This window comes from Rhinolophus sinicus, chromosome 7, assembly GCF_057876585.1.
Source record: "Rhinolophus sinicus isolate RSI-liver-muscle chromosome 7, RSI-T2T, whole genome shotgun sequence".
Classification (NCBI taxonomy): Eukaryota; Metazoa; Chordata; class Mammalia; order Chiroptera; family Rhinolophidae; genus Rhinolophus; species Rhinolophus sinicus.
Genome location: NC_142507.1, coordinates 15,931,467 through 15,954,472, shown reverse-complemented (window position 1 = coordinate 15,954,472; position 23,006 = coordinate 15,931,467). Strand labels below are relative to the sequence as shown.

At 38.7% G+C, this 23,006-nt stretch overlaps 1 protein-coding gene across 1 annotated transcript; it reads right to left on the bottom strand.

Annotated features, from left to right (window-relative positions):
* Window positions 1-257: 257 nt before the first annotated feature.
* GGH (gamma-glutamyl hydrolase) lies at window positions 258-22,969 on the bottom strand. The gene is made up of 9 exons (XM_019754569.3): window positions 22,776-22,969; window positions 18,536-18,650; window positions 14,301-14,351; window positions 11,119-11,203; window positions 8,491-8,629; window positions 6,304-6,410; window positions 6,131-6,221; window positions 2,165-2,302; window positions 258-638 (listed from the first exon to the last, which is right to left on the bottom strand). The coding sequence occupies exons 1-9, from the start codon at window positions 22,882-22,884 to the stop codon at window positions 517-519; spliced, it is 957 nt and encodes a 318-aa protein (XP_019610128.3). The 5' UTR covers window positions 22,885-22,969; the 3' UTR covers window positions 258-516.
* Window positions 22,970-23,006: the final 37 nt, after the last annotated feature.

The following is a 23,006-nucleotide window of genomic DNA, read 5'->3' as shown; positions in this document are numbered from 1 at the left end:
GGAGGTGTGCACTTTGAGGGAGCTGAGACGGCAGAAAGGGAAATATATGTATGTGAGCAGGCGTACACACACACACACACACACACACACACACACACACACACACACACACAAATACTCCTAAGACTCAAAGGAGGGAGACTTTATGATGGACTAGAAATAAGATTTAAAAAGAGTCTTCAACAAGGATGGTTTGGCTGGATTGGGGTCAGGGAGAGGGGAGGTTATTTCTAGAATCAATCAGACAAAACAAAATATTTGTATTTTTAATAAATTTATTTTTTCTAATCTTGAGATAAAAGAAAGCTTTTCCACGAAATACAGTAGAATGATTTATCTGCCTCACTGATTAATTATCAAACATGATATACTCAAATATACTGAATGAAGAATTTGAGCCAGTGACATTATAAAAAGGGAATCTCTGGGGCTTTCTATTATTGCCATGAGTAGCAAGTTATTGTAACAGTTTAATCATGGAGTTATTCGAAATTCCTGTTAACATACTGAAGGTGTTCAATTAAATATATAACTTTGCTGAAATTTAGAAATATTTCCAGTATAAACGGGACGGAACTGATAAATCAATGCCTTATCTTCTTCAACATCAGATTCAAAATGATGATTGTTTCTCCGAGCTGCAAGAAAAAGTGTGAGTTTTTAAAAACATGGGATAAAATTTTCAAAAGGCTACTTTATGAAATTTCTTCCTAGAATCAGTATTCCTAATCAGGAAAATGCCACCGAAAAGGAGATATCCTAGCCAAATTTCCTGCAAGTAAAGCAGCCCTGATTGAGTCACTACTGACTGATACAGCAGCTGTGTTTGCCCTGAACCAGGTCCCATGTGGGACTCGCCCCCCATTCATTCAAACACTTACTAGGTGCCCACTGCATATAAGATTTGATGCAGAGCCTGGGGATGGAAACATGAACAGGGCAAGGTGCTGACGCTCAAGACGTCTAGTCCAGTAACCACACAGAATCGTATATTGTATGGTTTATCTTTGATGAGTTGCTTCAAGAGTAAAGAAGATGGAGAAACAGGCAAAGCTGAGGCAGATGGAGCAGTGATGTGATTTCCACAGATAAGACAGAAATATGAAAAAATCAGAGGCTCAGAGAACTTGGAACAACTACAGTTTGGGTGTGAGGAGATGAAGGCTTAGACTTTATCCTAAAGTCAAAATAAAGTAAATATAGGCTTTTACGACATCTTTAGAAAGGAAGATACTGAAAAATAAAGCCCAAGAGCCCGCCAAGTGATAATACTACAGCAAACTTTGCTCTTCGCGTCGCTGTTCTCATTTACTCCTCCTCACACAACATAAATATGTTTCTTCAGACGAATACTGCACATGGGAGAACTTTTTTTTTTTTTTTTTGGATTTGGGGTTTTTGTCATGAAACTACCCATTCAACTGAGCATAATTCTAAACCAGAGTGAAAGTGGGCAGAAGTACTTTACTTGCCACTGTGGGCAGGAGGGTTGATAAAAACTTAGGCCAAGCTTGGAGACAGGTGCCATCGAGGCTCCCTGAAGTTTTCAATGGTCACGCCTCGCCAGAGGATGCCCCACCCTTGTGAGTTTGTGTTTGTAGTTCTGTCTTACCCCAGAATCACTCAACTAAAACATAATCATCTACAATCAAATTCTCAATATTATACACAAACGTAACATAGCATGAAAATGTCTGTGTTTTCATCATGAAAAAGCAAGCAAAGCTTATTAACTTTCTCCAATGTGCCAAAACTAGAGATAGGCAGCCTTAGAATCAGACTGCGACGTATATATTCAATGTTTATAACTGTCTTGGAAAAATAACATCTAATTCTTAGAGAATGTTATAATTAAAGCATCATTACTAGAAAGAAGAGTAATAGGGGAGAATCTTTTTAAAAGTATTCAAGAAAGAAAGAAAAAATAGAATTCAACAATCTTTATGCTGTTGTTCAAGAATTCAGCTCACCATCGAGTGTACAATACTGTCCTGGTTTTATTTGAATGCCTAATACCTCAATTTCATGGCTTTCATATGATTTGATTTTTTTTAAGTCAAATTTACAGAACATTTACAGAGCAGGAGTATATAAAAGTTCAGATGAGGGCAATTTCCTTCAAAACTACACTAATAGCGTGATAAAATGTATACCCACATATTACCTTCAGAAACAAAGAACTCTGCTAAATAAAATGCAGCTTTCACAGCGGTGGGTGCATGGGAAATGCCCTCGAATCTCCCCCACTCATAAGGAGGTTTCTCTGGATGCCACTGGACTCCATATATTGGATACTTGTATCCTGCGTGAAGAACACAAACTAGATAAGTAATAAGTAGTAATGATCTATGATGTTACTTACAAATTATGTTTTACGTCCTATGTAAAACATTAGTAACTCACTATGTCAGACTAAGTAAAACTATGCGCATTCTCTAACACAAAATAATTTCAGTTCACAATGTGAAAATTCACAATACAGTATTTCACTCATTTTCAACACTTTTATGATTTGTAATATGTATAACTCCCATTACTAGATAATCAGATTAGAGTAAAACAGTTGAACCTCTGAATATATTCCAGTTCTACAGTCAAGTCACACTCGATTAGTGACACACGTTTCTTCCATGATGGGTCTCCTTCCCACTATTTCATACCATGTTTGCAACCCCTCCCATAATGACATATTCATATGAGAATGAACTATGCCAGTGTTTTGGGTGCCCTTTTGTGGAAGCCAGCTTGTCTCAGCCTAAACTGTGTCTCTCTGTCTGTGGAACAGTTAACTTCATGGTGCCAATTTTTAAACTAGGTTTTTAAAGTTAAAATTTGGTGTGAAAGATTTTTGGTAATAGTTTAATTATTTTTTAGACTTCTTAAATATCTTTATATATATAAATGACATAATCCCTAGGATTTACTTCAAAAAAAACAGTCTAGTATGGGGAGAAACTAGATATGAAACAAGAATGACCACACACATGTTGATAGTTGTTGAAGCTTAGACATAGGTTCCTGGGGGATCATTATATTACTCTCTCGACTTTCATATGTCTTAAAAATTCCATATTTTTTAAAAAAATGAACATGGGTAACATTTACCTTCTATCATCTTTTACTTTCTATCATATATATGTGTGTGTGTATGTATATATATATGTGAAGAAGAATATATATATATATTCCTTTCTTCTTCACATATTCCTTTCCTCATTTTAATTGGAAAACAAAAACAAAAACTTCCCTCTATTATTTTTCTTTTGAAATCATAACCATGACTACCATGGGAAAGTGCTTGGAGAAATGAAGAGAAGCAGCTGAGAGGAGCGATATCTAGGAGAAAGCACTGTCCTCTCACATCCCATGAGGTCCTGCCACTAGAGATCATGTCACAAGAAGGAACCACATCTTATCCTAGCTTTCTTGGGGTTCACAGGAGCAAATAAATGACCAGCAAACAGCTCTCGTCACTCTGTCCTTCCTCCCCGCCCTACTTCCCTGTGACTGCACTTCCTTTCTCTCTTGTCTGGGACCACACTTGAGGCTACCAGAAGGAGACCCACAGGCTGGATGACTAGAAAACTAACTGTTACAGATAGTTAATTGAAAGGAGATGTTCTATCATGTTCCTTTGAGACACAAAAAACACAAAAAGTATTTGGAATAATAAATGCCTTACGTGATAAATTGTTACAGGGATTTACAGAATAGATGGATAGACGGATGGATGGATATATGTCTACACTAACATTGAGAAACAAGTGAGATTCACTCTTCTTTAGTAAACTGCATTACTAAAAGATCAGTGTAGGCTTCTGACAACTGTAGGACTCATACCCAGCGTCACTAATTTAGAACTAAAGTGTGAAGAGTGAAAAGAAAATACACAAATAACAAAGTGTCTCAAGTATTCCAATCTAGCAGGTGTCAGAAAATTTTCAGATGACAGAATTTCCAAATAAGATTGGTATGACTGGTTGGTTCTCCAGGAGCAGAACCAACATGGAAATGATTTCCTAACTTCCGACCCAATACTCTTTCATTTAAATAGTAATTAGCCATTCAGTCAACATCTATTGAGGTTTACATAAACTCCTGGAAATACAAAGAAAAATAAGACACAGTTCCATCTCTCAATGAGCTCTGAGTCTTGGGGGGAAGAAAGAATAACATAAGCAAATAAATACAAAAAGACATCCCAAGGTAGCGCAGAGCAAATAGGAAGGGGGAGCGGTGATGATGTGGAGAGGAAGGATAAAGGGGGGGACGGCAGCTAGGGGGTGACCACTGACCTGGACCTTCAAGGATAGCTAAGAGTTCATCAGGAGAAGGGAGTGGTGAGGCAGGGAAGCTTTTCAGAAATATTGCTACGTGGAGGGCTGGGAGTACTCCACAGGCTACGCGGGAATACAGACTAGCAACACAGGCACAAAGATCATGGAGTCACTGATCTGGTAAATGTAGAGAATTTCCTCAAGCAATTCTCTAAATGCTGAACAGCCACTGCAGGGTTTTCCTCAAGCAACACGATCAGATCAGTGGGTATTTCAGAGGGATCAGCAGCGGCTGGGAGGAAAGTGATTTGTAGAAGAGTCAGGGGCTTCTCTGACAATCCAGGAGCAAAGTGGGTAATGCTGAGGTAGGACAGGGGTAGGCCGGATAAAGAGGAGGTCACATATCCAAGGATTTGGGATGCAGAAATTGGCACGAATTTTTAAGATGTGGAGAATGAGGGCAGGAAGTCAAAGCGAGCTTCCAGGTCTCTAACTTTGGATGACTTGGCGAATGGCAATGCTATTGACTGAAGTAAAAGATACAGGAAGGGCATTGGTTAAAGATGATAAGCTCAGATGATAAGTTCACTTCAGACTGTTTTGCTTGACCTTCCCCCGAATTCCCTGGATGTTTTTGCTAAACCCTTAGCTATTTGACCTCCCCTCACAAGCGAGCCAGTGATATGGCCAATTTCTGAATAACCCGAGCTACTTCCACTTTACTCCAGTTTAGTCCTCTCCATCCAGAACTCTAGCCTCTCGGGGAGCATGTATCAGGCTCATGAACGCCTGCCTATTGTTTCTACAAGTTGTCATTCAGGGTATCTTGTTTCCTTGTGCATTCGTGATTTTTCTAGCTAGGAACGGCTTGTTTTCCTGAAAACCTCATGATATGGAAATTCCTTGAAGTCTGTGATAAGTGTAAGTTGCTCCAGAGAGAATTATTTACCTTTGCTTCTGCTGTGCCTGTGGGCGCACTCTCAGTCTGACAGCTTTAAACAACATGTGTGACTTACGATTCCTTGAACTTCCCCGTGAGTACAATGCAGGCCACCCTGGAGAGCCCATCACTGTGAGCGCTCAAGGCTTCTTTATCACCCCCATTCCCTCACTGCCAAAGTTCAAGATGGGCATTCCTCCTTGCACTTCTGCAGGCAGGATTCGTTGCGGGTGTACCCTTCAGGTCCTGCTCCATGGGGTCCTCTCCATGTCTGGGGGTCCTGAGCTTTGCTTCAAGTTTCCTTATTTAATAACAATGCTGGTTTAAAAACTCCACTTCAGGGTTTCCTTGGTGGTCATCATGCTCGCCTAACACAGGAGAGGTCCTTGGTTGGAAACCCGGCAGAGACAATCGGTGCCCTCTGCCTTCCAGATTCTGGGAGAAACACCCGACCACCTCCTTCCAAGTGGCCCTACCTAAATACTCCACTTAACCCGTGGAGTTTTGAGCATGAGTATCCTTAATTTCTTGCCCCTTCACCCATGTATTCAGGAAGGTGTTTTTCTGTATGTCAGCTACATCTTTTGTGGTTGTCTGGAGGAGAATCCGTCAAGGTACTTAATCTGCAGTGCAGGTAGAAAGAGAAGCCACTTTCTCCGCTTACTTCTTCATCCCCTTCTCCTTGCTCTTTACTCCCCATCCTCACCACCCCATTCTAGAAGACGACCAAGGTAAACCACAACTGATTTGGAACATGGACAAAACACGTTTCCTTTCTCCAGAAGTGCCCTAACTTCCACATTCAGGCCCCAAAGTTAACATGACTTTATTCATAAGAAAGAAAACTGAAAAATCAAAATTAATTAATGTAAACACAATATGTGAAAAAGTGTACATGTGCAGTGATATATACCTTCCATTGTTGAAATGAACTCAGTCTTGCCATCTGTATTTGTACTTATAACACTGAAAAACTCCTTTAACTTTTCATTCATTGTAAAATTCTAGAGTATAAAAATAAAGCAAAATTATTACTCCTATAATGAAGCTAAATGCATTAATTTCATTATGTAATTAATGTGATACCGTCACGGAGAGGCTCCACATGTGGAAATTTGCAGTCAGAGGTTCTACCGCTAATGATTGCAACAATTCAGCAGGAAAATTCTGGAACATTCTGCTCTTTGATGGAACTGAAATAATTTAAGTAGAAAGAAAATAATTTAAACAGAGAAAAATAAAATCCACTGAAGTCACTGATCTTTAGCCAAAGAGAGGCCATTATTAAGACAATCAAGATCACTAAGCAAAACATTATTTCCACAGAAATATTCCAGTCTAGCATAAAATGAGTTTAACACACAAATTCAAATATGCTTCACATTTACGTACTTTTCTTCTAGAATTTTAACATGCATAACAAATTCTTCTGATATGATAAACAGCAGACTAACCATAGAGGAAGCTAGAGAACCATGAGTTCTCTAGATAGCACTGAAAAACTGGTAAACTTTTCCACACGTCTATATGTTTGTTTTCCCAGGAAAGAATCTAGAGCTTTCAACATGTTTTCAAAGGTATCTGGGACTTAAAAGGTTAAAAATACCAACAATGTAGAAAAGAACATCAACCAGGCCAAGAAATTTCTACTCAGTAAATAGATCAAAAAAAGCAATATACCTCACTGACTCTAGAGTCTGACACGTACCCGTAGACTCAAATATCAGCAAAGGGATAAAAAAAAAAAAAAAAATTCCTGATGGTGTTCAAGGCCCCAATGCCAGCTGTCCCTAAATGAGGCCTCTGGTTAAAGATGCTAATGGCTTCCATCAGAATCCCAGTGCCTCAGATAATGAAAGTACCTCACTACAGTGGAATCCATTTCTTTTTTTGTATAAACTGGGTTTTTTACCACATACAACCAAAATTGACTGGTCTAACACATATACTTCCCACAGAGTTCTCGCAATGATTGAGATAATGTGAGAAAGAGCTTTGAAAACTACAGAACATTTTATAGGTTTTATGGACAACTACTATTCCTTTCCATCCAAAATCCTTATGAGAACAGGAATAGTGGATAGCATTCAATTCTGAGGATTCAGATAACAAGTAACCTATACGAATCATTCTTTACTGAGTGACATAGTAAAGAATTTGTCTGGTTTTGTCCTGGGTTCCTGACAGGGAGCTTCTAAAACCCTTGGAATTTCCTGAATGATAAGAGTATCTCTGTGATACTAATGAGGTGACTCAGAGTGGACTCCTAGATAGCTTCAGAATGAAGCTGGTCATCAGAAAGACTAACCACAGGATTAGAAGAGGTCAGGACTCTGAGCCAGGTCAACCTAAGGGATGGGAAGGGGACCAGAAACTGAGTTCAATTGCAGAGCCAATGATTTCACCAATCATGCCTTCACAATGAAACCCCAATAAAAACTCTGGACACTGAACGTCACTGGAGCTTCATACTGATGTGCCAGGGAGGTGACGTGTCCTGACCCGAAGGGAAAGGACAGGTAAGCTCTGCCCCACACCTCATCCTATGTGTATCCTTTACAATAACTCTGTTACCGTACACACGGCACTTTCCTGAGCTCTGTGAGTCATTCTAGTGAATTATAGAACCTAAGGGGGTTCCGGGGAATCCCCAAATGTGTGGGCAGTTGGTCAGAAGTACGAGTGGCCTTGGAACATGAATGGAGGCTGGTGTCTGAAGTAAGGGCAGTCTAGATGAGAGGATGCCCTTTAACTGTGGAGTCTGCACTAACTCTAGATGCTTAGTGCCAGCACCGACATTCAGTACACCCCAACTGGGGCTGAAACAGTGCACAGCCAAGGGGGAAAGGCTGTCCTCTAATAATGACAGCTCACATTTATGAGAGTTGTGTGCTTAGCCCAGGACCTGGAAAATATCATCTTATTTAATCCTCACAAACAACCCTAAGAGGTAAACCCTTTTACAAATCAGGAAATTAAAGCTGAGAGAGGTTAAATGATTCTCCAAGGCAAAAGTGACAAAGCTAGGACTCAAAACTAGGCCCCATTTTAGAGTTCTTAATCATGCTCATTATCGCTAGAAGCAATGAGATGAAAAGTCAAAATTCCTTAAGCCATCCTCACAACTCAAGTACAAAAGTTATCACTCACATCTTCAGCCTGTGTAAATAATTTTAAAATTAATAAATGTTATGAGCATTTTGACTTTGACATTTGCTACTTACAATCCTGCCCAGTTAATATTTTTTAAAGGTTCAAAAAGGTAGGTCTTACCTCCAGTGAAGTTCAGCGGCATTGTAATTCCATCAGTGTTTGTGTTAGTTAATAAGACCTTTCCACTAATCAGATATGAAAGCTCTTCAAATCCAAGGCAGGTGCCCCACACAGGAAAATAGTCCCCATCATCAAAACTCTTTGAAAAAGAAAACTAAGCTTATGAAAACTTTTCAGAACAAAAATTATACGTTTGGTTTGTCATTACAAGGCAGCCGCTTGTGTTATGCATAGATTTCCAAAGAATTTTCCACGTTTCCATAAGCAGGCTATCACTTAATCTCTCTTCCGGCCAAGCTTCCACATAATAATTCAGTTTTAATCACCCAAACTATCCAACCTCCGCTGTTCTGGGAAAGAGACTGACATCTGCCAGTCACCTATCAAACAACACAAGTAATAATTAGAGACTCTAAATATCAAAGACAATCCTAGACAAATACCTATTTTTATGTCTTCTATAAATTTTGTCACTTTGGATAATTGTCTGGTTTTGAATACACTCCTTTTTCCACTATCTCAGAATTTATACTAATAGCTGCATTATACCACCTTCAGTGAATCAGATTTAAAGCAGCAGAAAGCCATTATCTGGGAGAAAATGAATAACCAGTAAGGAAAAGGCTAAGCAAAAATAAAATAGATTTTCATAGAGTAAAAGCTGTCAAGTAAAAAAGTGCAAATGTACTGGGTTTCTTCAAAGGGAGTCCCAACAGCTAGCATGACCAGGGAAAATGTATTCTAGTGACTGAGTTTTCTGGATTAAACACATATGCACTGATAGTTACAAAAATTAGTTTTGCAACTTTTCTAAAAGCAGCTTTCCTGCATAGACTGTAAAATATGATGTAACAGTAGCTCATTGTAAATGAGGAAATTGTTGGGAGGCGTGGAGGTTTCTGTTCCTCACTGAGAAAAATACAGAATTACATTAATCCCTGTACTTTCTATCCCAACGTAGGATTTTAATACTTCATATACAGGTCTGGCAAGTTTTATTTTTAGAAGTTAGAATTTTATACGTTAAGGTGAAGGGTCTTACTGCATTTATTTATAATAAACACAAAAGAGGGTTTAACTGTTTTCTGTTTCCATATGTACCAAATATAAGTTCTCAACTAAATGTGAAATCCCCACTTCCTGGGACCACATATTTATTTCCTGTGAACCTACACACAGCAGAGCAGAGAGGAACTGAATAGATCTAACAGACTGGTCACTTCCCAGGGCTGCTTTAATGAGGGTTTGACAGACCCCTATAGGGCAGACCCTATAGCTAAATAAGGAGTTCAAGGTTGCTAAGCTTTTTTCCTGTTTTTAAATCTTCAAGCAGCTGATTATATGTAGTTTTTACATAAATCTTTAGGTATTATGGGTTACATAGTTCCTTTTTTTTTTTAAGTTGAATAAGTTAGTTACATGAGTCTCTAGATGGAAAAGAATGACTAATTTTTAATGTTCATATATACTTCCCAATTGCATTTTAAATCACTCATTGTAAAATTCAATTTTGTTCACTAGTTTTTCAAAAAACATATCCACTAAGCATGTACAAAGTACATGGAACCATACAACATGAAATGAGGAACGCCTCAAAAAGTGTCAGAACCATGAAATCTGATGAGACATGAACAGCTAACTTCAAGATACTCTGTTTTCTGAAATATAAGCCCCTTTAGGTCATGGACCCTGTCATATGACAGAGATGGAGGTAAACAAATGTTTGAACAATTCTACAACAAAATCCTCCAAAAGTTAGGAGGGAGTGGGATGTCACTGCAGCTGGGGTCGGCTGAGAAACCTTACCAGAAAAACAACACCTCAGCCTTGAAAGGTGGTTAAGATGTAAACTGGGTTGGAGTAGAAACAGACTCACCAGATTTAAAAGTAGGAGGACAGAGTATGTGCTGGAAATACCAACCTGGCTTCAATTACTTGCATAAGGAAAGGCTGGGAAAGGTGAACACACTATATGCCTTCACCCAAAGACTATAAAAGACTGCACGTTATTTAGCCTGGCCATTAAACATTTTCAAACAAGTATCATACACTAAAAGCAGTTCTTTAGGGAAATATTGGGGGAGGAGGAGAGAGATACTAGTTCCAGCGAGATTAATTAGAAAATCACTGTTAATAGTTCAAGGGAGGAAGAGTAAGGGTCTGAGATAGGATGTGAAGGCAGGCCTAAAGTGAGACATTACAAAGGAGGCAAGCAACTCTCGTCAGTAACTGAACGTGAAGTTAACTGTGAAGAAACATCAAATATGATGGAATGAGTCGGGACAAAGAGCAGTTTTCAAGGGGAGATGAGAATAAATAAAATAATACACGAACAATGCCCGGTCCATAATCAGAACCATGAGAACCTGGTTCATACGAGTGAGCACGAGGAGAGAGGGCCAGTCAGCAGAGTTCCGAAGACTCGCGGGTGCCCAGAATTAAAGAAAGCATACAGAAGACAGGCGAGAGCCACCACCAGGCGCCCACAAGCAGGCACCTCAAAACATAAAGGGGTGATGAGGCTAGGTCAATTGTAAAGAAAGTATTACCATATGCTTGAAAAAGGAATTATCCCCATTGAAAATTACAAAAACCGATCTGCAATAATAAGAAACAACCGATAGTTACCTGTCTGGCAAGCTTGTAAAATATTTTGGCCACCTTGGCATAACCTGACTTCGTGATGCTAGCACTTCCTCCGGGATACAGGACCCTGAAACAACATCAAATACAGTGCATTTCAACCCCTTCCCCACAGAAAGTAAACAATCTTTTTATTTTAAAACAACTTTTTCCTTATTGCATAAGCAGTAAGATCATTACAGAAAATGACAAAACTACAGCAAAAAGAAAATATGAAATATTTATAATCCTATCCATTTGTAAATTACAGCAGGTTAAGAATATCTTTGCGCATATGCTTTCCCAAATTTCTTTGATAAACAAGTTTATTTTTCAAATTTAGTACCAATAATGATAAATTAAAGGTAAACAAACAGGGTAAGGGGATAAAGTACACAGAGTTAGAAATCAAGTAGAGATAAAATTCCAAGTATAGCTAAATTTAAATTAAGGTAATCCATGATGCCAAAACCAATTGCAGGTCCATAATAATGTCAGTTTTGGGTCATAAAGAATTTCCTTTTAACCATGAAGAACAAACTGCTCATAAAAATATATGTAGGCAAGAATTAAATATCCATGAGAATTAATTATTTATTATCACCCTGAGATCTCTTCAGAAATAAGCATAGGATTAAGAAATTTTGAAAAAGAACACAATTGCAATTCTAGAAAAAGTCTAGGGGATAAAAAGGAGGGAGTCACAAATGTCTGATTTTATTTTACTCTACCCATAAAGGTGATATATAGAAAAACATTTACTATGTTTTTATGTCAACTTTTTAAACTTTAAACATTATAACAGGTCTTGGAATAAGTAAGGATACTCCAAAGAGATTATAAAAGTTAGATTAAATGTATTAAAATTTTGAAAATACTTAAATATTAATTTGAGATATGTGAAATAATCACTTTTGAGATTGTTGTTCATTCAATATATTCTGCTTCTTGTATGAGCCAGGGTCAATATTAGCCTGGACAGTTAAATAGGAGTAATTTTCACTGTTAGTAAGATCACAGTCTAGTAGAAAACATATAAACTCTGAGTAGAACAGCTGCCACAAAACCATGTAGAAAACCCTACAATTAAAAGTGGCTTAATGGGGCCAGCCCGATGGCTCAGGTGGTTAGAGCTCCGTGTTCCTAACTCCGAAGGCTGCCTGTTCGATTCCCACATGGGTCAGTGGGCTCTCAACCACAAGGTTGCCAGTTCAATTCCACGAGTCCCGCAAGGGATGGTGGGCAGTGCCCCCTGCAACTAAGATTGAACATGGCACCTTGAGCTGAGCTGCCACTGAGCTCCCAGATGGCCCAGTTGGTTGGAGCACGTCCTCTCAACCACAGGGTTGCCGGTTCGACTCCCGCAAGGGATGGTGGGCTGCGCCCCCTGCAACTAACAACGGCAACTGGACCTGGAGCTCAGCTGTGCCCTCCACAACTAAGACTGAAAGGACAACAACTTGACTTGGAAAAAAAAAAGTCCTGGAAGTACACACTGTTCCCCAAAAAAGTCCTGTACCCCTTCCCCAATAAAAAAAATCTTAAAAATAAAAAAATCTTTAAAAAAAAAAGTGGCTTAATGAAGACTCATTAGCAGTTCTCCCTTTTCACTGACTCAGCATTTAAGAAGCTGCCTCTGATCAAATTTGGTACATTTAACCCCAAAGTCCTTTCATAACAACTTGAGTGTCCCTCCCAGTTGGCAAACTCCTTTAAAGCCAGGCTCTGCCTCTGCACCGCTGTGCACCCCCACAAAACAGTATGGGGTCTACTGCATCCCAGAACTCAATAAAGGTATTTCACTAGTTGTATTAGAGTACTGCTCATCATCTAGTTAGATTTTGAAGTTCTACCATATGTTCTAGCCTCGACTTTTTTATCTTTGTCCTTGCCAAAGAACACTGCACATAATGGACATTTTTAATGTTTTACTAAGTTAAACTGATTTTATAGTAAATATTTACTAAACCAAACTGAACTGAAGGCAAACGATTGTTTTGAACACAAAAATTGTGATGAATGAGCACAGCTTTAAAAAGAAAAAAAATGCTCTTTTTATAAAAGCTTTACGGTAAAATAGACTCCCTTCACCCCACTCCCAATCAGAAACAACTACCATTAAAATCTGTTGTGTTGACCTGATAGATATGTTATTATGCGTATCTCCTCACCCCTATCTTAAAAACCAAAGTAAATGGGACTATACTATACATACTATTATGTGCCTTGCTTTTTTTCAGTATAACAATATCACATGGTTCAAGTTAACAACAGACAGCCAAAGCAGCATCTATAGACATCCTAATTTTTAACCTGTGCAGCATACATAATATTCTATCATATGCAGATAGTCTATTTTATTTACCCAACTAATGGACTAATGAGTGGCTTTTAAATTGGGGGGGGGGGGGTGGATTTCAAACAATACAATGTATATGTTTGGGCCTAAGTCTTCACATAGGGGGAAATACATTTGTAAAATAAAATTCCTTCCAAAGGATTTCCTGGATCAAAGGGCATTTTAAATTTCAATAGATATTGGAAAACTGCCCCCAAAAGACTATATAACTTACAATCTCAGAAATAAAGTATAAGAATAACTGTTTCCTCACACTGTTACCATAGAGTAGTAGCAAATTTTCTTATCTCTGCCAACTTGATAGTTAAAAAATGGTTTTTAATTGTTATAATTAGCTTTCCTTTAATTATGAGTAACGTTGAACATTTTTTCACATGATTAAAAGCTCTTTTCTGTGAGCTAACGAATCATATCTTTTGTGATAATGCCAGAGAATAGATTTTCCAAGTTCTATTCAAATTACCTTCTGAAAGAGAACCGATTACTATCCTCAAATTTAGGACTTACAAATCCCCTAGGCAAGCAGTACACCATGCCATTCCCAGTGGCTTCCAAACATTTAAGACATGCATTAAAAGAACAAAAAATATGTTACACGTTTTTAAAAAATTATATGTCTACTGTGTAGCATTTATTTCTTAACCAGCTTTCTCTTCTCTGCAGGACTCTTGCATCTCTCAATAAAATAATTCCTATACCAGAACTATAAAACTGTTACACCACTATAAGACAGTTACACAGAAACATACAGAATATTTATATGTACTTCTCTGCAAAAGCAGACTACATATACCTCATCCATTGTATCAAGCCAGTGCTGCCAACTTACCCATTAAGAGATTGGAAAAGCTTTTCATATTCTTCATTTTTAAGATCAACCCTGAAAACAAGAAAAATCGTTACAGAACATCTGCTTCCAAAACCTAAGAAAATAGTGAGCCTCTAAATGAAGTAACCACATTAATTTTAAAAAGCCTGATGAAAAATAATTCTTAAATACTAGACAGTATTACCTCTCTACTTTCCTAGAGGTATTTTTTCAAATTACATGAAAGCCACATAATTATATCCTTGTTTTGCTAATCAGACAAGTAAACATATTTTTCTGTGGTCTAATATAATATTGTAAAGGGTGGCTAATATGCAATACATGAAAGACCATGAGCTATGGAGATACAGAGAACAAACTGATGGTTGCCAGACAGGAGAGGGGGTTGAGGGAATGAGTGAAAAGGGGGAAGGGATTAAGAAGTACAAATTGGCAGTTATAAAAATAGCCACAGGGATGTCAAGTACAGCATAGGGATTATAGTCAATTATATTGTAATAACTGTATGGTGTCAAATGGGTACTAGACTTATCAGGGTGATCACTTCCTAAATTATATAAATGTCTAATCAACTATGTTGTATACCTGAAACTAATATAATACTATATGTCAACTGTAACCGAAAAATAAAAAAAATTATTTTTAAAAAACATGACATTTGGGCACCCATAATTTCTCTGCTAGCCAATCAGTTGTTTTTATGTAAAGTCTAAACAGATTTAATAACATGCCTATCTTAACTGCAGGCAGCTTTGGCAGATAAAAATAATACATGTAAGTGCCACATCCCTGCTTCCTCCCACCCCCACCACCAACTGCAAAGGCCTGGGGACTACAGTGTATTCAAAAGTCGGAAGGGTTCAGATGGTGGGGCCGACCACACACAGATCACTGCAGACTGGCCTGATGGGCCCAGGTCCTTATTTTGAGGCACCAAACATCTTGTGAGGGCCTCCTAACAATCACCATGTTACTGACAATTTGATACCCTTCTCCAGAGAACTAAAAATGTACTTACAATGAACTTTGGGAACCCAAGCTGGAAATTAACCTACATGCTGACAGTCACATTTTCAGTGTCTCTGCCAGTAATACTCTTGAGTCTTCGGTTTCACAACTTCCGCAGTTTCAAATATTTACCATTCTCGTCTGTTTCTCCCTGTGTCTTTAATTCCATGAGTCATCAAATCGTGTTCATTTTTTTAACGTGTAGCTACCAACCCTACAATCACTGCTCTAAGCCCAGCTCCGATCACTTCACACCCCGCCTACTGCAACAGTCTCTGAAGCGGCCCTACCCGCCATCCGTGTTCTCAGCACTGATGTCCTAAAGAACAGCTTGTAGAAAAAGCTTCCATGATCACAATTTTGAAACGTTATTCGGAAGATTCTCTGGAGCTTCTTCCTCAGCTCTAAAACTCTGCTGCTATCTGAGTTCCAAATAAGATTTCATTTGAAAATTTAGATCTGGTTATAAAGAATTAAGACTAATGTCAAAAGCAAATGCTTGTCTTGGGGTGGAGACAGTTCAATGTAAAAGAGCAAAGCAAGAAGAAAACCCTTAGGAAGCTAAACATAAAACCATTTTGTGTACAATTCTCTATAATAGTTGCATTTTGATTATCAATGTTCTATTTGAACAGCATTTCTTTGTTACAGTTTTTTAATGCACAATTATTTACAAAAACAGGTTGCCCAGAGCAAAGAATTGTATTTTGTGTGTGAGATCACTTCTCATGGATTAGATGGCAGAGCGGGAAGCTTCTAAAATACACTAATTTTGGATGATATTATGAATGCTTGTAAGGTTTTGTTTGTTAAAAAATATTCAGTTCTTCCCAAATCAATATATGACATGAACCATGCTATTACTAGGCCATTACATCACAAAAATAATGCAGCTTTTTAAAAACTACAATACCTGCAATTAATACTGAAGCAACACTTCTGCTTTAGTCATTTTCAAACTTTTAAAGTAGTCTGTGAAGGTATTTCATAAGTCATCTTCTAAAAATCTCCTTCATTCCCTAAGTGTAGCCTTATCCTAATATTACGGATAAAGCTGGTTAAGTTGTAGATTCTTTTACTCCATTACTTTCATGTCTGATGAGGACCACCTTTTCTGGAGTAACGGAGACTATCACTTCATTCTCTATCTAACACAGATGACAAACCTCTAATAACATTATAGATACACATAACTTCATACTTTAAACAATTTAGTGAGAGACGTTAGGCATCAGATTTGTGGCAAAACTCAGGTCCAATGTTACTGCATTCAAATAATGCAATCATAAAAGAGAAAGCATCAATTTTATAGATAAAAGATAATTTTAAATTTAAAACAGCAATTATTTTTAAATAATTTAATTAAAAAAACAAGTTTTTATATTTCTCCTAAGCTTATTGGGTTGTTTACATTTTCTACCTCTTCTTGAGTCAAATTTATTTTTTTATTTTTTTATTTTTTTAACTTTTTTTTATTAGTTTCAGGTGTACAAAACAATGTAATACTTAGACATTTATCATTTATATCCCTCACACAGTGACAACCCTCCTCCCCGCATCCACTACCCCTCTGACATCGCACACAGCCATTACATTTCCACTGTCTCTATTCCTAATGCTGTACTCCACTTCTTGTAACTATATATATATATAAAATTGTAGTTGACATTCATTATTGTTCAGCTTCAGCTTCAGGTGTACAGTGCAGTGGTCAGGCATCTACATCATCCCTGAGGTGGTCTCCCTAATGGGACAAGTGTCCATCAGATACCCTACAAAATCTTTACAACATTATTGATTACATTCCCCAAATTGACTTACATATCCCTGTGGCCATCTTGTGGTTACCGATTGTGCTTTCTAATCCCCTCACTTTCCCTCTTATCCCCACCCACCCCTTCCCATCTAGCAACCCTCAGTTTTTCCTCTATGTCTCTGAGACTGTTTCTGATTAGTTCAGTTCATTCATTTATTCTTTTCTTTAGATTCCATATATAAGTGAGATCATACGGTATTTGTCTTTCTCTGACTTATTTCACTTAGCATAATGTTTTCTAGGTCCATCCATATTGTTGCAAATGGTAAGATTTCATTCTTCTTTACGGCTACGTAATACTCCATTGTATAAATGTACCACAGTTTCTTAATCTAGTTGTCTACTGACAGGCATTTCGGTTGTTTCCATGTCTTGGCTATTGTGTATAGTGCTGCGATAAACAAAGGGATGCAAACATTTTTTCGAACTGGAGTTTTGGATTTCTCTGGATAGATACCTAGGAGTGGAATTGCTGGGTCATAAATTAGTTCCATTTTCAGATTTTTGAGATACAGACATACTGTTTTCCATAGTGGCTGCACCAATCTGTAATCCCACCAATAGTGTACAAGGGTTCCCTTTTCTCCACATCCATGCCAGCACTTGTTGTTTGTTGATTTATTGACGATAGTCATTTTGACTGGGGTGAGGTGGTATCTCATTGTGGTTTTTATTTGCATTTCTCTAATGATTAATGAGGTTGAGCATTTTTTCATATGTCTGTTTGCCATCTGTATGTCCTCTTTAGAAAAATGTCTCTTCATGTCCTCTGCCCATTTTTTAATTGGGTTGTTTGTTTTTTTGGAGTTGAGATGAGTGAGATTTTTATAAATTTTGCATATTAACCCCTTATTGGATACATCATTGGCAAGTATCTTCTCCCATTCAGTAGGCTCCCTTCTGTTTTATTGATGGTTTCCTTTGCTGTGAAAAAACTTTTTAGTTTGATATAATCCCACATGTTTATTTTCTTTCTTACTTCCCTTGCCCAAGGGGATACACCGGTAAAAATCTTACTCCAGGTAATGTCTGTAAAGTGTCTTCCTATATTTTCTTCTAGGAGTTTTATGGTTTCCGATCTTGCATTTAAGTCTTTAATCCATTTTGAATTTATTTTTGTATGTGGTGTAAGGAGGTGGTCCAGCTTCATATTTTTGCATGTGCCTGTCCAGGTTTCCCAGCACCATTTATTGAGGAGACTGTCTTTATCCCACCGTAAATTCTTGCTCCCATTGTCATAGATTAAATGACTATATAGGCATGGATTTATTTCTGGGCTCTCTATTCTGTTCCATTGATCTATGTGTCTGTTTTTATGCCAGTACCATGCTGTTTTGATTACTGTAGCTTTGTAGTATAATTAAAAACAGCAATTTTTATTTATCCAGTGCAAAAAAATATTCCATCATACCTTATTGGTACAACTCTTGCACCTGCAGACTCCAGATACTTTACATAGGATGCAGCAATATAATATTTTCCCAGGTTTTTCATTTCCTTACTAATGCACTTTTGCATTAATATTCCTAAATTACAAAAAAAAAAAGTTTTAGTTTCAAGCAATTTCCTTGTTTCCTGCTGAGAAACTGAAACACATCCCATTAAAAATATCATTACAATAGACCCCTTTATCCGTAGCTTCACTTTCTGAGTTTTCAGTTACCCATGGTCACCTGCACCTAAAAACATTACATGGAAAATTCCAGAAATAAACAATTCATAAGTTTTAAATCGCACACTGTTCTGAGTAGCATGATAAAATCTCGAGCTGTCCGGCTCCGTCCCACCACAGACATGAATCCATCCCTTCATCCAGTGTCTCCACGACCATTAGTAGATGCTCCCTGACCATTAGTCACTTAGTAGCCAACTCGGTTATCAGATCGACTGTAGGTGGTATCACAGTGTTTGTGTTCAAGTAAACCTTATTTTACTTCACAATGGCCCCCAAACAGAAGAGTAGTGATGCTGGCAATTCATATATGCCAAAGAGAAGCTGTGAAGTGCTTTCTTATGTGAAAAGGTGAAGAACTCAATAAGATATTTTTAGGGAGGGAGAGAGAAGAAGAGGGTGGGAGGCGGAGGGGAGGGGGTGGGGGAGGGAGAGAACATTCACATAACTTTTATTAAAGCATACAGTTGACCCTTGAACCTGGGTTTGAACTGTGCAGGTCCACTCATATGCTAACTTTTTTCTATAACTACAAAGTCAGCCCTCCATTTATAGATTCAACCAACCACAGATCAAAAAGAGTATTTTTAATATGCAGTTGGGAATCCACAGATGGGGACAGCCGACTTAAGTTATACGTGGATTTTTGACAGCATGGGCTCAATTATACTGCTATATATATAACTGTTCCATTTTATTATTAGTTATTGTTGCTCATCTCTTACTAGACCTAATTTATAAATTAAGATTTATCATAGGCATACATGTATGGAAAAAAACATAGTATATACAGAATTCGGTACTACCCACAGCTTCAGGCATCCAGTGGGGGTCTTGGACACTTGGGGACAACTGAACTTTACTTATTCAGTTCACAGACAGAATTAAATAAGAAGCTTCTCCTGCAAGTACCCCCATAGACTTTGGGAAAAGGGTAGTAGAGGGTCATCTGAGTTTTCAGGAGCCTCCTCCCTTTTCATTTGGAAGCCAGGTTTACATTATCTCCAGCCTCCTTCATGCAACCTTAGACCTAGAATGGATCTCAGAGTACAGATCCTTAAATCTAGAAGGAGGCCTCTCCCTTCCCATACACACTCAAAGGCATGTTGTTTCCTTGACAACTAAAGAATGGAAGTATCTTCTATCCATATCTCTCCAACATCACTACCTCAATCCAAGCAACCAACATCTTGCCTGCCTCCTTACCTCCTTTTTTTTCAGTTTTTTTTTTTTTTAATTGGGGAATATTGGGGGACAGTGTGTTTTCCCCAGGGCCCACCAGCTCCAAGTCATTGTCTTCAATCTAGTTGTGGAGGGCACAGCTCACTGGCCCATGTGGAAATTAAACCGACAACCCTGTTGTTCAGAGCTCGTGCTCTAACCAACTGAGCCATCTGGCTGCCCACTCCTTGCCTCTTAAAAGGTCTTTCAACATTCTATCTTAAACAACCATACAAGTCCAACCATTTCTCTGGAAAGAAATGTGATCATATCACCATTCATTCATTCATTCATTCATTCAGCACACCAGGGGTGCCAAAAAAATGTATACATGTGACTTGTATTCATCTTTTGCTATTGGTATATATTGAGTATTACAATTTTAATACAGTTTTTTCCTTTCTTAAAATGTGTATTTTTTTGGCACCCTCTGTATATTATTAAATCATACTATATACCAGGCATTGAAGTAGGTAGGTACTGTGGACACCTGAGTGAACAAAACAAACAAAACTCCCTGCCCTATGGGCTTTCATCCCAGTGTGTGAGAGGAGGAGAGAGAACAATAAACAAGATAAAAAGATAAAATATAGAGTGTGATGGCTGGTGCTAAGTGCTAAGGAGGAAAAGTAAAACAGAGAAAGAAGGTGTTTGGGAGGATGGGGGAGTGTCCCATCTATAAGGGAGAAGACAGTCTCTTAATTATAGTGGCCAGGCAAGACCTCCCTGAGAAGGTAGAACACGACATTCAAGCCAGGACTTCAGAGAGGTGAGGGAGTACACCATATGCAAATATCTTGGGAAAGAGGGATCCAGGATGAGGTAAGAGCAAGTGCAAAGTCCCTGAGTCAGGTGCATGCTTGTCACATTGCAAGGAGGCTGTGCGACCAGAGCTCTGTGTAAGAAATTTGTTTAAGGAAAGAAAGCAATATGAAATGAGACCGACAAGATAACAAACCAGCAGGGTGCACCTCGTTGCATAAGGACTTCAATGGGTTCCTAAACAATATAGGACCCTGTGTGTTCTGCTCCACCTACCTCTCTGATTGCCTCTTACCACTGAAACCTCAGCCCCAGCACAGCATTGAATCACATCAAAACATGTCTATCTGGAAAGTACACCTGTGCCATGTCATTCACGACTTCACCATTTGGAATACTTTTATTACCTTTGTAGACCACCAGATGGGCAGCGTTGTCTATATCAATCACTTCTGTAGTCCCAGCTTCTTAAAATAACTGGCATTTATCAGGCACTCCGCTAACACATACCAAATGACGAAATGTATTCAGTAAGACTATTTTTGTCCTTGTGGATAGGCAAAATCATCTTCATTGGGGGAAATGAAATTTAGTAGGGAAGGAATTCAGGAGTGTCACAGGAAATGTAGTAGTACAGGACAGGCAAGGGTGAGGTGCCACAAAGGAGGCCTGGGACATGTGAACACAAGGTACCAAAAAGGAGAAAAGTACAAGAGAGTACGTAAGTTCCACCAACTTCTGCCACCCCTACCCCACCCAAACATATTCACTTTTCCCACCCAGGCTTCAAAATGTGACCAAAATTTCACCCATATTTTAAAACCATCTCGTAACTTTTGTGGCTTCCTTGTCTTTGAATCCTCTGCACTTCCTAACTCAATGCTTTGTACATAGTAGGTGCTCAGTTAACTATTTTGTCTTAATTGATCAGGATGACCCAAAGCATAGTCACTTTTTCTATGTTTGACCCTGGACTATCACTGTTTCTAGGAAAGGGAAAAGAATCCCCTTCCTCTTTCCTTTGGGCGTCCTCCCTGCACTTACAATTCCCAACACTCTACACAGAATTGTATTTCGAGTTAATTCTCCTTGGAGAATCTAACCACCATTTTAAATAGCTATAAAATAAGGCATTCCAATTTCCAAATACTGATACGCAACTCATTTAACAATGAGACACTACCAATATATACAGAAAAATATTCATTGACTTTGTATTAGTTACAAAATATAGTGCTCCTCTTCATGGGAAAAAAATAGTATAAATGGCACAGTGCTTTAACTGAAATAAAACCAATCTTAATTGTCCGACACATTACTTTGGCATTCATTCATTCATTCATTCATTCATTCATTCATTTTTGGCTAATTTTAATTGCAAGCTGATTTCTCTTGGGTAACTTCCTCTGCCCTATCTCAAATGTCTGTTCTGGCAATGCAAACTGATTTTATTCTTTTTAAAACATAAATTTGTTGGAAACGAAAAATTACGTGCTTCATTTTAACACCAAACAGACTGACATTATAATCATACTAGCCACTCTGCCCTCCGCTGCTGAAAATGACAGTCTAAGGTATACCGTAATTTCTTGATTATCTAGTCAATTCGATTTGTAGATGTATACCGAATGCATTGTATCCTTCAATACGTCCTCAACCAGTGAAATTTCAATGCATATCATGCATGTACAGAATTTGTTTAATTAGTAGAAATTCCTAGCTATGCACAGAGAAGAAAACGCGCAGGCCTCTTCATAGTGCTCCCTTCTCCCTCCCAACTTTAAAGCCACGTGAATTTGAGGAAATCACTGAGGGCTTAGCTATATTTCAGCACGATCCAAACAGCGTCTTGGCTCGGCTCTTCTACACAGGACGGCACACGTCCTAACCTTGCAGTTGGGTATTTCCCAGGCTGGAGGCACTCGCTGGAGCCCCGCAGCGCCAGCCGCCAGCGCCGACACCCGCTCGGGCCCGGGGTCCCGCCCCGCCTCCTTACCGATGATGGGCTTCTCGGAGTTGGAGACCAGGGGAGCAAACAGCCCGAGGTTCACCGCCCCGCACAGGAGCAGGCCCAGCGCGCACAGCAGGGGGCCCGGGCTCGCCATCGCGCACGCCTCCTCCCGCCACCTTTCAGAAGCACTGCGGGCCGGCCGCCGCCGACTGCAGCGGGGCGCCCGGGGGTGTCGGGCAGGGGCGGGGCTCCGCCGCAGGGGCCGCTGGGAAATGA